We start from the raw sequence: 17,063 nt of genomic DNA, 5'->3' as shown, positions 1-17,063 counted from the left end.
TGAGCCCAACAGGGTTCACTAAGTGTTTAAATTACTTTTTAATCAATTTCGATTAAAGTTGCGTTAGTTTTACTCCAGACCAGGCTATGCTTAAATTTAGTAATAAGCTGATGGGCATTGAATTTTCAACTAAAAATTATTTTTAATATGGTATATTAAATATATATCCATATACAGTTTTCTTGTTTAAATTTCAATGACCATATACCTAGCTACTAAAACATATAACTTACTCATAATATCACAAAAAAGTTGACTCATATTACATGCCAATAGGTAGGTCCTACTTGAATTATTGAGAATCACAGAGGAGGGTAATCGTTGAACATTTTAAATTCACATTACACTTTTAGCTTGTAGACACTGTTAATAACATCACAAAAATTGCACTTATATCGAAATGGGCATGCCTAAGTTGAATATTTGAGAATCGCAGAGGAGGGCGGATATTATTTTTAAATTGACAATAGACTCATTGGGCTATTAATTACCAATAAGCTAAAAGTTAAGTCAGGACAAAAAGTTTAATTAAAATTATTATGTGGAGTTATGATTGGTGAAGTATCATCAAATGTTTTGGTAAAAACAAGAATATTTGCAAGAACAAGTTAATATTCAAGTTTTAGTTTATATACTCCACATAAAATTCGTTTATTAAAAGACATATGTACACATTAAGAAAGCTTTTAGTTTGTAAATACTTGGAATACTTTTCAACTCTTAACCGAAGAAGGGCTTGCGGACAACCTGAGGTTGACGGCGAACGAACTGTTGACCCTGGGCTGGTTCTTGGTATTGTGGGTGGGTACGAATGTATTCCAGAGCCTTAAGAATAGCCACGGGAGTGGGTGGTGGTGTGGGCAGATGGGCGCCTTGAGGCTGGAAGCCATTCTCATCGGCAACGTATGAAGTCTGGATCAGTTCACCCTCTGGCGAGTAGTAAGAGAATCCACCGCTGGTAGAGTATCCACCAACTCCTTGTTCTTGAGCAGCGATTCCATTGGAGGTTTCATATGAGTACCTGTAGCTACCGTCAGGCTGGATATCACTGTCGCTCCTGCCGGTGGCATAAGCGTCGCTCTGGGAAGCAGCGTATGCGCAGGCAATGAAGGCCGAGGCAACAAGAAGCTAAAATATCGCAATGCGCCAGTTTTGGTTATAGCAGCAGGTCTTGTTATTCGTATTTTGCAACTTTGAAACTTACGAAGCGGAACATCTTTAAGGCTGTGGAGGTTGTGTGTGTCTTCAACTGGTAGACAAGATAGTGTGCTGACTTGGTGGTAGATGGCAAGCGAATTTATACTAAAAACCGACGTGTGATACGATATTCTCAAAAACCTGATCGCTTCGACAGTTTGTACGTCGATGTTCAGGAAATTAATCTAAATAACCATAACAATAAAATCAGCCAATAGCCTGAATTGGCCAAACCCGGAGAATGTGTGTACGCATCTCGGTAGCGGCAGCGGCGGCGGCAGCAGCGGAGGCAGCGACGGCAGCTTGGACGTCAAAGCCATCCAATGTGAGTGGGCTTACCCTCGCCTCAAGTCGTCGAAGAGCAAGGCAAAGCCGCATGCAGCAGTGTCAATGTCGAGCCAGTCCCTGGCCCGCTGCTGTGAGAGACCGGGGAGGGGTCCGCCTGGCACACCCAAAAAAGTATTTGACTAAATTAATGTGTGCGTCTGTGTATTTCGCTATAAATATTTAGCATAATTTATGGTTTCAGTAGACCGGCGCATGCTACAGTTTTTTTTTTTTTGGCTTGGCTTGGTTTTACTTTTTCATTTCCATTTTCATTGTCCGGTTTTGGGCAGAGAATTTTAATTCACTGAGCACCGCTGCGCTGGAGAGGCGCTAAATATGTGAGCTTAACAAATTGGTCCACAACATTGAGATAATTTAATAGCCAAAATGAGATATCAAAACAGGATTTATGTCGTAAACTAAAACCTGACATGACCTGTGGCGGCTCAAATTTATTTGAGTGTTCAATTTGATGGATTAGCTGATTAACGAATTTTATTTGTAGGCTAGTTTTTATAGCACCTATCAGGCTAATAAATTCTTTGATGGTGTCCGAAATAAAAGAAAAGAAATAAAACAATAAAAGCCTGTACTAAAAGGTCGTATAAATATAGAATACTGTGGCAGAAATGACATACTAACATTTCATTTAAATATATCAAACAAACTTAAACAAACGATTTACTATGCACAATGTATAATATATTTCTTATTAGTTATGGTCATTCAGTTAAGCGACCCAGACTTATCAAACGCCCATACTCAACATATGCTAATGGTAATAAGTCTACAAACTAGTTTATGAATGATAAAGTGCCTTCATTTTTTGCGTGAATTTTAACATTCAGATTAGTGCCGCATGTTCAAACGCAGAGTTCACACAGATTTTGAATAGGTCTCTAAATTGACGCCTGAAACTTTTCTAACACTCCAAATAAACAAAAAGTTAAGATACAAGTTTAAATAACACTATCTTACAAAATGTGTAGCTCTTTAAGATTAACTTTAAAAAAATGCTCAAATGTAAATATACAAATTATACCATTTTTATCACAAGGCAGTAGGTCTTTTTATATGTGTGAGTTCATAGCTGAGCGTAGTTTGAAATATAATTTTTGAGCACGAATATAAATATACATTATATGCATATTTAAACACATGCATTTATCCACTCATCAAAGCATGTCAATCCATGACAAAGCAAGCAGTAGAGCTTACTTAAGCTTTTGAGAATCGCATAGTAGTGTCATACTTCAACTAACGGTTTAGTTTTTAAGTTTGCAGCGCACATGCGCTGAACATATAATACCCTGTCTACGTTAATCCAGAGGCTCTTTCCATTTGGATGAGTTTGCAGCCCAGTGTAGATTGAAACACATTTTCTAAACGCTATTTTTAAATGTTATTATTGGCGTAATAAACACAGAATATATTTACGGTTCTTTTGTCTGAGAAAGCAAGATTCTAATGTTTATTTATTGGCATATTTAAGCTACTATTTTTTAAACATATGCACTAACTGAAATACGAGACGTTGTTTGGGAAATATGCATTCGACTTATAACATTTAAATTCTGGCTTCAAGCGCTTGACATATAGAACTAGTTTGGCTTAACCAGGAAGCCGAGCTGCACTAAACACTTACCTCATCAATTTTATAGCGTTGCGAACTATAAGAAAACTATCCTATTATAAGCCATTCTTCTTTACAATGTGCCGCATGCTAATTAAATGACTTTTACGATCTGACTCGTCATTCGGATGAGTTTGACAACTAACAAAAGCATTGTTAAAATTCCAGATATGAAAATGCCATAGTTGGAGCTATTAACTGGGATTTAGTTAAGTTGTTCCATATTGAAATTGTCTAAACAATACAAAGTATAATAGAAGATGTTATTTATTTCCAAGCAGCTCAAAAATAAGCTGGTACAACGTAGTCATCCTGTAGACAGCTCAACGCTTCCAGAATGTTTAAAGAGTTAAAATTGTATGAATTAATGAAAACTAGGATAGTTGCAAGGGTGACACTTAGAAGCGTACATGACCCTGTCGCTGATCCTTCTGCGGATGGGTGCGAATATATTCCAGCGATCTGAGTATGGCAGCCGGAATCGGTGGAGGCGTGGGCAGGTGAGCGCCCTGTGGATGGAAGCCGTTCTCATCAGCCGTGTACGTCAATTGAATAAGCTGACCATCGGGATTGTAGTACGCCGATGAGCCGCTCGCATAGTGACCGCCCGCGCCCTGTTCCTGTTGGGCAATGCCGTTCGAGGTCTGAAACCGATACTCGTAGCTGCCGTCCTCCTTTAGGTCGCTTTTGAACTCACGCAGTTCGGCCTGGGCATCGAAGGAGTCTGGCCGTGCCTGGGCGACGGCTAGGACGACTGCTGCGGTTAGGATGAACTAAGACAGAAGGTTGGTTGTGAGAATCGCTCCTCCAATTGCTCCGAGCTTGTGTACTCACGAATTTCATGTTGGGCTGGGATCTGTGCTTGTTGTCACTTTGCAGTCGATGTGAGAATGAATACTGCTAAAATCGAGTACCCCTCCATTTATAGTCACTTTACCAATTACCAGCCAAAAAAGGAAAAAAAAATCATGGCAACAAGTTTTATGGTTTTTAGCATTGAACCTGAACTGCGGCGCTCGAAAGACATCCATATCGCCATATTCATCGTCGGCCCTGCCGCGAATTTCACACATACATGATGTCGGCTCGGTTGGTACAATTTTTTTTTTTGGGGGGGAATTGCGTCCATAAATTGTATAAATTGTATGCTTGTGCGGTTTTGTTTGACTTTTTGCCGGTTTTCCAAGTTCTTCAAATTGTTAACTTTTGGCGGATAATTATTTCATTAGCACATTCCAAGCTTCCGCGCTCAGCTCATAACATAATATTTCATGCACATGTTTCTATGTGGCAAATAGTTTATGAAATAGTTTTAAAGAGCTGCTTTTACTTATATTCTACTTTAAGGCAACAGCATATCCCAAGCACGTACAATAAATCATATACAAAAGTTGATTATAAATGATACAAACTACTTAAAAAGTCGATTAAATATCAGCGCATTCATTTATTACAAAATCAAAAAGCATTCCCCAAAAACCAAAGGTCCACAAAATAGCCTGGAACGACCTTGCCGCAGCATGTGTCGACGTTTGGCTGGCAACAAATATTGCGCATACGCCAGGGTTGGGCATGTTTTGGGCTATCTTTTGGTTATATTGCACTGGCTAAAGATGCACCTCGTGTCTCACGAATGTCCAGTCACGAGTAATCATTCCATATAACCTAGTTTCAATTAGTTTGTGCTAATTGAAAATTAACCGAATGGCTAATATTAATATGCATGCAGGTATTAATTACGTGCAAATAAATTAGGCTGATTGGTTTCCGCAATCGTTAATTAGTAAATTGGATAAATTAAATAATTTTTAAATAACATTGATAGTTAATTCTTAAGGTGTGATAATAATTATCAGAGGGTATTCCTTGAAATTCGGCCTAGTTGGGCAGGTTATGGATATGTGAGCTTGAGAACTACAGCTAGATAAATATTGATTTTTTAAATATTATATGGACATCCTTGTAAGCAATACACATTCTTCTAAAATTAGTTGTGCTATAAAATCCAATAAGTTAAGATGCCAAAAGAAAAAGGTGTATTTAATAAGAACCCATGTTACCTGTTCCGACATACCTGCCTGCTCTTAAAGATATCTGCAGCACTCTCAATCTGCCGGTTGGCGTGATTTAGTGGTGCATCACTAGCGCGAATGAACCACCGAAGCAACTCACCGAAATAAGCATCAGCTACATGCTGTTCCATTTAAAAGATTTGTGAATGCTTTTAATAAATACTCGTATTCGTGCATGTGGGCATGAGGCAGAGGTACAGAGTCAGGAGTGCCCCGGCAGAGCAAGGCAGAGTTGAGCTTAAAGGCAACATAATCTTCTTACTTTATATGATTTTGGCTTTTTCTTGTTTTGCCTTTTTGCCTTTTGTCGGAACCGGCTGTTCGGCTCCAACTGGTCGGGTGCCGTCTGCCGCTTGGCTGACTTTAAATAAAAGAAAAACTTGTTACGATTCTCGGCGCACTTCCTTGCGCAGCCGATGCTGCCTAAGTGGCTTCCGCTGGAGCAACCGACCGGCCGGTTGGCCAGCGTTTAGTCGGACCCATCAATCCCGACTTTGGGCGCATTAAACTCACATGAAAAGCAGACACTTGCTGCACGTTCAGCTGCCGTTGCCGGCTAAAAATAATTGACCTAAATACTGTGGTTGCGACAGGTCTGTCTGAAGGTCGAGGGTACAGCATATCTGTTTGGGCTACATTTAATGTGTTCGCACTTTCAATACTCGTTCCTGTTCGGTCTCCATTCGAGTCGATGCTCATCATAAAAGTCTTTGAGGCTGCAGATCATGGCTTGTCATTTGAATATTTATATTTATTTTATATGCTCCACATATGGTCAGTCGCTGCATATGTATTTTAACTTAATTTATGTTCATTTTATAAGCTCGGTCCCATTGTCGTTTTCGGCATGCAGCTGTCAAGAGGTGTAGCTTAAATATTACCAATATAACTTTATCCAGCGCATTAGCGCTGACAGCTTTCACATGGGTCATAGGCGAGCATGTGGGCTCGTCTGATTAACAGCCTCACAATGTCAACTACTTTCAAAAAAAGACATTCTAACACCGACCTTGATCTCGTAAAGTAACCAATGTTTTTGGCACTAATTGCTGTCTTTTTTTGTTATTATTAAATTACCAAGTCGCACCTTTCGTTTGTGTCTTTTCTTTTCAAAATCTGGTTTTTTGCGCCATAAAGACATGCGGGGCAAGTGTAAAATTTCAATCAATGGGGGATTTGAGTGTTATAGTATAGGTAAGTGTATTTTCGAGCATGAAACGTGCATGAATATGGCAGCATGATTCAGTTAGTGTAGTAAAATTAGATATTTATAGTATATCAAGTCTGCAAACAGGTATATTTATGTTTTATTATAAGCCCAAAAAACAAATGATTCATAATCCTAGCAGAAGTAAAATGTTATACACAAATGATTGAGGGGTGCCAGCTCCGAAGCATAAATTAAATAATCTTCTTAAGATTTTGAATATACGAGGCAAAGCAAGAAGCCCAACCTGTGTTCATGTATCTGGAAGCTGGGCTTTGTATCGAGCCTCAAGGAGGGAAGCTGGTTCGAGTCGCAAACAGAAAGATCGCCTTTTGTTTTGGGCTTGTATGTCTAATACTTTATGCCTATTTTATGCCTAACATTTTATACCTGAAAGTCGTAATATCTAGCTTGAACTATTGAAACGGGGCCTAACTCTTGTCAGAGCTGAACCGTCCCTGGCTTAAAGTAAGCAATCAATGCCCCACAGATCGCTTCTTTTGTATTTTTTTTCAAATACCGAAATTAGCGATTGTAATATAAATTAATTGCTTTCATGGACAAATCAATAAAAGTTGTAAGCTAATCAAAACTAAATTGTAGTTACATTAAAGATGTAAGCTGGCTGGAACTATCCTTTTGCAGAGAGTGATATAAACATGTGTATCGATCAAATTACTTAATGTATACAAGCAACATATATATTTAATTAAATAGAGCAAAGCAACGCATTTTAAATGTGGAACATCGCATTCAGTCGAGAGAAGCAAATTGAGAAACAGCTGGGTACATTAGTTGTGCGGAGGGGGAGCGCTGTTGGTCTGGAGTGAATAGAGCGAATATGTATGTGAGTGGGTTAACGTAAAGCAACTGTAATTAATGAATTAACACCAACACTTAATTACTTTAATAGTCGCAGCCGCAGCGATGCGCAGAGCTTGTACCTGCTGAGTTTTTTGAACCCCGGGCGTTTTGCCCAATCGCCGACGTAAGGGAAAAAAGCGTATGTGCTGCCGGGCAACTTTTAATTTCGATTTCGGTGTTGGGTTTCATTTTCATTGAGCAGAGTGAGAAAGCGAAATATTCATAGAAATTATAGTTGATTAGTTTAAGCCCATATAGCGCCATATGGAGCTGTGATAATTGGAAATGCAGCCGTTTGTAGCTCGTGGCTGGGATTTGGATGTAGACCATGTTGTTGATGGCCCCTAACCCCATAATCATCATCATTGGTTAATGGTTGCGCACACTACTTTCCTACTTTCGTTGGGTCAAATGTTGAGGGTATATAAAACTTGGTTCAACTCAATGTCAGGCATCAAACATAGTTTAGCTCTTAGCCTTTAAACAACAAACTAAACCAAAAACCCAGAACCCAAGCTTGGCAAAATGTTCAAAATCGTAAGTCAAATTAGGATGAGTACCGGTCTGTGGACACTAACGATAGCCACAAATCCATAATTTTTTTCTTCTTCCAATTTACAGCATCTCGTCACACTTGCTGTTGCCGTCTTTGTGAGCGCCGTGCTGTCTGCGCCGTCGGATTCGGCCGATGCGCACGCCGAGATTCGCAGCTTTGTGAACGAGCTGAAGCAGGACGATAACAGCTATAAGTATCAATTCGAGACGAGCAATGGCATAGCGCAGCAGGAGCAGGGCGTCGGCGGCTACTATGCCAGCGGCTCATCGCAGTATTACACTCCGGAGGGTCAGCTTATTCAATTGACGTACACAGCTGATGAGAATGGCTTCCAGCCACAGGGCGAGCATCTGCCGACGCCACATCCCATTCCTGAGGCCATTATCAAGTCATTGGAATGGAATCGCGAACATCCCGAGGAGAACGATGAGGGACAGTACAATCACGGCCAGGGCGGCGGCAATGGATACGGCGAGCAGGCCAATCAATTCCTGCAGGCGCCTGCATCTGGTCTGCCATACGAGAAGAAGATTTAAATTACTGAACTGCACGACACGGCACGACTGCTGCTGTTGCTGCAGTCTTGTGCTTGTAGCTGGTTGCTGTTGGCAGTTGCCCCGCATTAGCTTGTTCATGTTCATCATGTAGTTTAAGTCCAGACAACTCCGCCCTTCTCCATCCCTGCTTGTGTTCGTGTTTTTGCATATGTTTATTGCATGGCTGAAGCAACGAACATGGGCAAACAAACACCGGCAACAACTTTGGCTCTATGTAGTTGACTTCGACTCTGGAGCTGAGGGATGTCATCGCCAACGCCAACGCCTACGCACATGCCTCATACACATACGCACTGTACATACATATACATATACACACACACGCACATACATGCTCAGCTGGCCGCTCCTGGGCGCTGTGTCCTTTGTCGGCTCGCTGACGTTGACATTTATTGCCAGAGAGATAATAATAATGTTATAAAAAGAAAAAATACAATTTAATATTGTTGTTTATACTATGTACAAATGGCGTTGCTTTTACTTCAACTACCCAAGGCTCACGCACCATATCGTGGCCATATGGCTTCCAGCTCTATTCGCCAGCTCCCAGATCGCACATAAATCCCGCGCTTACAAGGCGCTTTAACGTTGAAGAGTATCTGCATTTGTATCAATTTTGGGTAAATTTAATTAAAAGTTAATAGATTCGTTGCTAATGTTGTTGCGCTGGTCTTATGCTAATTTGTGCTACAGCTTCATTTGACTGGATTGACTCGTTTCGATGGATGTTGCAACATTCAAGTTGCAGCTGCTGTTTGTCTGGTCGTTTTAATTAACATACTTATTTATGTGTCTATTGGTTTGTTATTGTCTCTTGAGCGTTTTGCAGTGTTTGAAGCAACATTTCAATACACTGCCTCCAGTCGGGGTCAAAAGAGTATCCAAGATACTTGGCAATGCAATACAGATAGTAGAGCTATATGCTGTAGATTAAGAGCTATATAATTTATTTTTAGTTAATAGAGTATGTTTCAGTTAAAATAAAAAAGAATCAATTTTGTAAACATTTTTGACGTGCCTCTATGAGACATAAATGTAGAATCTGACAAAAAATCGATGGTAAGTGTATTAAAGCGTCGCTGTTTCTGCCTGATAGTTCGGTGTTCGGCCCACTAATATATTACTAAATAGGTCGTTAAACTGGGTTACTTCGCATGTTCAATTTGCATATTGAACGCCTATTGTTAATATTGAAGGCTTGTATTTTGGTAGACTATAAATACTGTAGGGCATGGACACAGAGTTCACATTAAGACCTACATCCAAAGCTAACACCAGCAACACCATGTATAGGCTTGTAAGTAGCCCAATGAACGTTTTTGAAAAACTCTTGCATTTACTCCTGACGTATTGATCTCCACAGTTCCTGCTCGCTGCACTTTTGGCTTGCGTTGCCGCCGCTCCACGCCCAGGACCAGATGCTCAGATAACCAAATTCAACACACAGGCTGATACGGATGGCAGCTACTCCTACGAGATTGAAAATAGCGAGAACACAGTCGTATCGGAGCAAGGCCAGGGCGCAGTTTATGCAAAGGGATTTTATAGATATGATTCACCCGAAGGGATTCCCGTTCAATTAAGCTATGTGGCCGATGAAAATGGATTCCAGCCCCAATCAGATCTGTTGCCCACGCCACCACCCATCCCGGATTATATTCTGAGATCCATTGAATTCATTCGGCAGCATCCCACGCCCGAGGAGGTGCTCGATCGTGAGGTGCGCGCCCGTCAAATTTAACTGAGACATCGAACTGACTTAGAGCTAAGCCCTAACTTAAGTAAAACCGTTCTAGCATCAATTGTCGCATCAAAATAAATCTGATATGTACAAATAAGCTATTGGACATCATCGTAAAGTTTCGAGATTACCCGGTGCTAATTGACGTGATTTCCTGCCAATTCATTACCAGTTGCGCAAAACTTAATTAGTGTGTTAATGCCAGACGAGAAACCACTAAAACCCCGCCAGCGGACCATAGATAAAGCCTTGCCTAGTGCGCTACCCCAACAGCATGAGTATTCAATCTGCACAGTGGAACCACAGGGAAAAAAAGGCTGATAAAAAATGTTAAAGGAACTACAAAATATGCAGTCAGGGATCACTGTTCGTAGTATTTAAGCAAATGCTTTGTGTGGCAGCGTTTTATAGTTCTTTGAGAAAATGAAAATTAATTAAGAACCTAAAAGGAAAATTAATACACGTCCGCTTACACGCACACACTCGCGCACACACACCCACACACGCACGCAACGAATTGTGGCAATGGGAGTCCGTTGATGCAGCGAACAGTCTCCCCATTTCAATTAGACATGCTCTTTGGCGGATACGAGTAGTTAATTAAAAAGATTAAGGCACATGAGGGAATTAAGTATATGAGAGCAGAGTGCGTGGGTGTCCATTACATGCGTGTGAGCATAAATTTGTACAAATAAACACTCATGAATTTATATACTTACATATATATATATATATATTAACGTGCGTGTTCCATATATAATTAATTCAAATATTTGCTTGATTTTTGCATAAATATTTTTAACGTTTGCCGACACTTATGCAAATGGCCGTTCAGAGGGCTGGAAACGAAAGGTAAACACAATCGTTATTTAAATGTTTCGGCCGTTCCCCTCCTCCACCGCCTCCTGCTCCTGCACCTACCACCCCGCCTCGCACAGGTGCTCGCGCTTGAATGCTGATGCTGCCGTTTGTCGTTTGACTCCCTGGCAAAACAAAGAGCGCTGTGTAATCAAAAAACTTCTATTTAACATTTTTATTTTCAACTTGATGATAAATGCTTTGTGGAAATGTGGGCCCTATCTGGACGACAAAAGCGTTCCTAATTTGCTATGCTGGGCTTTACAAGAGTGTGCCAGTATCTGGACAGGATGTGTATACACTTTCAAATAGACGTGCTGCTATCAGTTGTTGTTATACTTATATATGAATATTTAATTTAGCTTGTTTTGATTTAGAAGTAGACATCTGTGGAAACAAAAGAATTTTCTGAGGTTTTGTGTTTTTTTTATCAAACTCTTTTTACAATTGAATAACCATACAAAATATTTTAGTTTAGCTCCACAATGTTATGAATGCCTGCATGTCTGTATTTATGCCAACGGCATAGACAGAGCATTTGTTAGTTAACATCGTCGAAGGCTAGACCTGGTTTATAATAACAATCAGAACTGTTAATAAAATAACTTGTTCAAGGTGATTTTGGATGGGCTACCCAGTGGATAAGCCCAAGCAACCACAACAAAGTATGCACCTTATGCACAACAATATGTGATTTTTATTATCAACTATACCAATTGTTGCTTTTGTTCTTCTATGTCCGCCATTAGGCCGACTACGGCGCATAAAATTCCAGCATTTACCCATAACAACAGAGCCGTAAATAGACACAGGGGCTGCAGGAGGGAAATGGAAACTCTATCTGGGTAGCAGGAGCAGCCTTTGGTGGTTTGGTTGTAATGCGAACAGATCTCTCGCTGTCTCTCTCTGGAGTGGCTGCCATTTGTATTCGCCAGCGTGGTGTATGGAACCCCAAGTGCTCATATTTAAAAAATAGCTTTGTTTTGTCACTGTTGGCTAGATTCCGTTCAAGTGTGGAGGTAGAGGGACACGGGCCTGGTTATGTTAACGGCATGTGTCACGTAGCCGGCAAAATATGCGAGCGAATGCCCGAAAATAACACGGCTCAAACACTACTCGGAAATGGCTAGAAAAAAATGGTAGGCAAAATACAAGCATTTCAATTAAGCTAAAAGTGGCTTGGTGGGGGCCAGAATGACAAGCAAAAGGGTTTTGGGGTAAAAGGGTGGTTTTTCTTTATTATTATTATTATTTGGGTACTCGGCCATAATCTTTAGCATTTCATTTAAAATGAATTTTCTGATGCGTTCAGTTAGAGTGCTTTAAGCAGTAGGGCATGGTGTTTGCATGTTTAAGAAAAAAGAGAAAACTGCTTGTGATGGTCATCTACGACATCACTTTTCATTTGGAATGCAATTTTTCTGGTTCGCCAGAAATGCACAGGCTATATTAATAACAATAGTGGCTGCTGCCGCTGGAGCTGGAGGCGGTGACAGCTCAATGCAGTCCAGAGGCGACCGAATGAAAAATAATCTCCAACAATAATTGCTATAGAAAAGTTTTTGGCTAGCCAAGCCGGGAGTAGGGCAGCTGTCGACAGCAAAATAGCAGCGCAGACAAACGAAACCAATTTATTTGAAAAGTAAAAATCAATAGCCAAGAACCAACACAGCAGTGGACACAGGTCCCACTAACGTCGCACCATTAAAAAGTTCAACTCTAGTGGCCCAAAACCAACAGCATGTGAGCGCGACCTGCCCTGAAGATGCCGCTTTACCGACACCTGCCCATTTTGGGGGCTTACCGGACAGTTATTGCGTTGTTGCTTGTTGTCCGCAGTAACCGGAACGCTATTTCACTTAACAGCTCAACAATATAGAATCTTGATTGTAAAAAATGCATTTGACATGCTATGAAATTCAATAGCTGTCAGTGCTTGCTCCTGCGGCTAACCGCTTCCTCATGCTGCCATGCTGAGTGTGTACTAGTTGTTTTATTAGTTATTTACTTCAGTTACACACCAGAGAGCATTTTGTAAATTCATTCCATTTAATTAGTTGCCTTCTTTGTGCTAATTTTAATGTGTCCATGCGCTTATATCCGTATTAAATACTCGGATATACAATTGGGGGTGAGCGTACAGCTGCTAACGTATTGCAATAAAAGTTTGTCAAAAAGTTTCACTTTGTTTTGCTTTGTTGTCACCGGCCCACACACAAACAACTCCTTCTGCATGCCCATTGTCCCATAACGAACAACAGTCGCTTAACAGCCACTGTTAAGCTTAACAGCGCACACAGGAAGCGCGCCTTTTAAATGGACAACATGGCGCTCATGGCGCTCAGTTACCGTTCGTTGGCTGCTCGTGGCTGGCGTTGCCGCATCGTTGACGTCTCGTTTGTCCATTTCCGGTAAAGCGTTCTTTGTGTGTTGTTGATGGCGTACGTAAATATTCATGTTTGATAAGCTCATGTGCGTCCTGTTTGGCTATCTGTTTCGTTGTGCATATTTTTGGCGCTTGTGTCTGTGTGCATGCGTGTGTGTGTGTGTGTGTGTGTGTGAAAAACTACATTAAAAAGTTCACACACAAATTGCATTATATCCGCGCTGCGATATATTGGCGCGCTTTTTGTTGTTCTTCTTCTGTTCAGCGCCAAATGCCTTGGGCCAGGCCACAGAGACCATAAAGTATGTACATATATGAACGTTATAAATGCTTGTGGGCATGCATACATTTTTTACTTACCTCAAATAAGTTTAAGGCATTATCCGTTATTGTTGATGTAAATTCTGCATGGCGTGCTCAAGGACTTCCCCACGTATATGCATACGATATGTGCCTGGCGATACGAGAGATCGTTTATTAAAAAAAAAATCCATTAAAGCCCGCGACGATTGCGTTTGCGATTTGGTCCGATTTGTGTTCATGTGGACTACTTGACGTCGATTGCACGGCTTTGGGAGCCTTAACACCTGGCTTGGCTTAAGGCGACGGCAAATTAGTTGAAAGCACGCTGATTTACAGCAAGTTTAGGCGCATTAAGGCATTAGCCCCGGGCCACATCCTGTTGGTGATGCTAATGCTGATGCCTGAGTCAAAGTTGGGTCGTGCTGGCATATTTGGTAATGTGATTTTTGGAGCACTTTTGTTCACGCCCGGCGACACATGTTGTGGTTCACACACACACACACTCACACACACGTTCACACGAACTTGGGGTATTGCTATACCCCGGGGCGGTGTTAACGTGCATGCCCCGCTCCCGTTTGGGCATAAGCGCTTAGTGGCTGGCAAGTTTCTGCTGCAAGTTTCGTGTCGAGCAATATACATATTTATTTAACATATATGCACATGCGGATATGTGTATATATGCATGTGGCTTTATTTAAATGCCCTTTCTCAGCCCCAACTAATAATGCCCTTAAATTATACTGCTGGACAACTAACTTTTGTCGGCCCCAAGCCAATTTAATCGATATAACATATAGACGCCGACAGTTGACGCCGTGACATACGCTGTAACATATATGTAAATATTTGATGGGCCCAGTTGGGTTCAGTTAGCCGTGACTTTGCTGCCATTCAGGACACGCTTGATTCGAAGCTCAAACTGCCACATTTTGGGCCATCGTAGGCCTTGGGACTGCACTGACCGACGGGGCCATTACGATGATGTCGGTGCCTGGACTCGCTTCCGGCCAGCCGCCATTAAAGCTGAGCGCTGCCAATCCATCTGAATCAGCGCAAAGTGGAAGTATGCTGGTCAAGTACCGTTGCGGCGACAATTAATTAAAACTAATTGAGTTTGGTCAATGCTCTAGCTCTGACCGCCTGACCGGCTGACTGGCTGTCTGGATGACTGGATGACTGGCTAATTGACTGGAGGCTGACAGCTTGAATTTCGACCTGAATTGTTGTTGTAAAAATTTGTCATTTCATTAGTTTCCATTACTCGTCGAGCTACCCACGCAGGGCTTTGCGCCGCGTTATTTATGAAGTGGACGTCCGCTTACCTGCCGTGTTGTGGGTCCGTCCAGCGTCTCTGCGCCTTGCTACGCTTGATAATTTTCACTTTTATTGGCTTTTAATTAATGCGAAATTGTTTGGCATTATGAATACACGGCAGTATCTCTAGCGGGGCAATTAATTTGATTACAAAACGTTTAACCGGCTCTGCGTGCTAATGAGATCTTCCAAGCCAGGGCTTACTCGGCATGATGATGATGGCCAGATATTGTCACACGTGTGCTTACGCACTCGGTTTCCAGCTCTAACAGAACAATCGACAGCCAGTCAGTCAGTTAGTCAGTCAGTTGTTCAGTTAGTCCTTCCTTGGGGAGGCACTTGCTTACTGTCGCAGTCGCGTTTGGTGTTTTGTGCTTGGATGCTTCTCGTTTCAATTGTCAATTGATGCTATCAAGTCAAGCTTGTTGCCTGTCCTTTATCCCGTTAGTGCTTGGCTGATATTGCTTTGTATGCTCTACAGGTATGTGTGTGGGGGGTTGGGGAGTGTGTATCAGGAGCACGACACGATTTCACAGCAAACAGTTGCATTCATCAGTTGCCGCATTCAGTTCATTGACTGACTTTGTATCAGAGCCACCAGTTTTGTATCCTTGAACAATGCACATCGTCCTTGTCTATGGGTGTCTGTTCTTTTTTCAAGCGAATGCCAGTACATAAATATTTACATGGTGCAAACACACACAAGCACACACACAGTGCCACGCCCCATCAGTCATTGCCATTGATGGCAGTTCCACTGGTTATTGGTTATTGATATAAAATCTGATTATCTTTTGATTTTCTGCTTTTATGCAAGTCTGCGATGTGCAGCCAAGTGTGCCGCCAGCTGAATGAAAGAAGCAACTCCCACTTCTCAGCCCGTATCTAAGCCGAGTTCTAGCTGGGCAGGTGCAATGTCAGCCAAGAGCTATAAGCATTGATTGGAAATTTTGTATTTGCCGTTGACGTTTTACCATATTGCAATCTTTTTGAAATATCTGAATTCTCTCTAAAGATGCTCGGGACTACACCATATGTTATGCAGCTGGCCCAGAATTATGTTAAGTCTAATGCTTAATGTAGAATTAGAGATTGTAATCTCTCACAGCTCCAGGGACTAAAATAAAAGTAATTTTGTAAGAATTGAGTCAAAGTTTGAAATATTTAATCTAGTGTCAAACTTGGCTGAATAATTTTCCTATTTTTTTAACCTCGGCCAACGTAACCTCTCCTTCTGAAAGCGATTCGCGCTTTGCTTAAAATCTGTCGTTAGGGGTTGGCAGCTATCTGGCAACCTGCTAGATATTAATGTCAACGGCACAGTCTGGGATTTGCGGCATTTGAATGAAGCCGCAGTGGCGACCACAGGCCGTAGGCGGCAGTCAAGGACCTCCACGACATTTAAGCCCACCCGATGAGCAGCAGCAGCAAACGCACATTAGCTCTTGGATATTATGTAGATGCTTTATTTTCATAATTGCCAACATCTTAGCATTTCATTAAAGAGGCCTCTCGGGGATTAAACTTGTCACCGCTAGCGTCTATGGGGTAGTTTGAGAGAGTGACTTCATGGTGGTAACAAATGATTTGATAATCACGCAAAATGATTTCAAAATCAACAGCTTAAGACATTCGAATGCTTGACATGGGCGCCAGCACGCATTATTTTCTAATTGTGTGTACATACGAGACTGTGTGTGGGTTGATATTTTTATGACTGCGAGTTGAAAGAGCATGGAGCAGGTCGCTTGTTGCTAGCAGAAGTTTTCCCTACGGGCCATGTAGAATACAGCATGACTTTTGTTTTGTTTGCTTAACTTCATGTCAAGCTATACGCTTGCATACATACTTACGCACTTGCACAGGCAAGTGTGACAACAACTCGAACTCGAACTCGAACTCGCACTGTAAACACTTCTGTTGTTGTTGCTGTTGCTGTTGCTGTTAAGCCGTTAACAGTCGCTCTCACTGCTAGGCTGTGCGCAGGCGCGAAACCTTCCTCAATTGAATTTCATAGTAATTTCCTGACGATGGCAGCAATACGT

At 41.5% G+C, this 17,063-nt stretch overlaps 4 protein-coding genes across 4 annotated transcripts; 2 read left to right on the top strand and 2 right to left on the bottom strand.

Moving 5' to 3' along the window:
* Nucleotides 1-720: 720 nt before the first annotated feature.
* Nucleotides 721-1,216, bottom strand: LOC115771240 (larval cuticle protein LCP-17-like). The gene is made up of 2 exons (XM_030716842.1): nucleotides 1,205-1,216; nucleotides 721-1,128 (listed from the first exon to the last, which is right to left on the bottom strand). The coding sequence occupies exons 1-2, from the start codon at nucleotides 1,214-1,216 to the stop codon at nucleotides 721-723; spliced, it is 420 nt and encodes a 139-aa protein (XP_030572702.1).
* Nucleotides 1,217-3,555: 2,339 nt separating this feature from the next.
* On the bottom strand, nucleotides 3,556-4,000 carry LOC115771239 (pupal cuticle protein Edg-78E). The gene is made up of 2 exons (XM_030716841.1): nucleotides 3,992-4,000; nucleotides 3,556-3,930 (listed from the first exon to the last, which is right to left on the bottom strand). The coding sequence occupies exons 1-2, from the start codon at nucleotides 3,998-4,000 to the stop codon at nucleotides 3,556-3,558; spliced, it is 384 nt and encodes a 127-aa protein (XP_030572701.1).
* Nucleotides 4,001-7,825: 3,825 nt separating this feature from the next.
* LOC115771237 (pupal cuticle protein Edg-78E) lies at nucleotides 7,826-8,392 on the top strand. The gene is made up of 2 exons (XM_030716838.1): nucleotides 7,826-7,837; nucleotides 7,922-8,392. Exons 1-2 carry the CDS (start codon nucleotides 7,826-7,828, stop codon nucleotides 8,390-8,392), a joined length of 483 nt encoding a protein of 160 aa, XP_030572698.1.
* A 1,252-nt stretch (nucleotides 8,393-9,644) lies between these two features.
* On the top strand, nucleotides 9,645-10,154 carry LOC115771236 (pupal cuticle protein Edg-78E). Its single transcript, XM_030716837.1, has 2 exons — nucleotides 9,645-9,710; nucleotides 9,777-10,154. The coding sequence occupies exons 1-2, from the start codon at nucleotides 9,645-9,647 to the stop codon at nucleotides 10,152-10,154; spliced, it is 444 nt and encodes a 147-aa protein (XP_030572697.1).
* The last annotated feature ends 6,909 nt before the right edge of the window (nucleotides 10,155-17,063 follow it).

Source organism: Drosophila novamexicana, unplaced genomic scaffold, assembly GCF_003285875.2.
Source record: "Drosophila novamexicana strain 15010-1031.04,08,12 unplaced genomic scaffold, DnovRS2.1 tig00000024-arrow-pilon, whole genome shotgun sequence".
Lineage (NCBI taxonomy): Eukaryota > Metazoa > Arthropoda > Insecta > Diptera > Drosophilidae > Drosophila > Drosophila novamexicana.
This window is presented reverse-complemented; position numbering and strand designations above follow the sequence as displayed.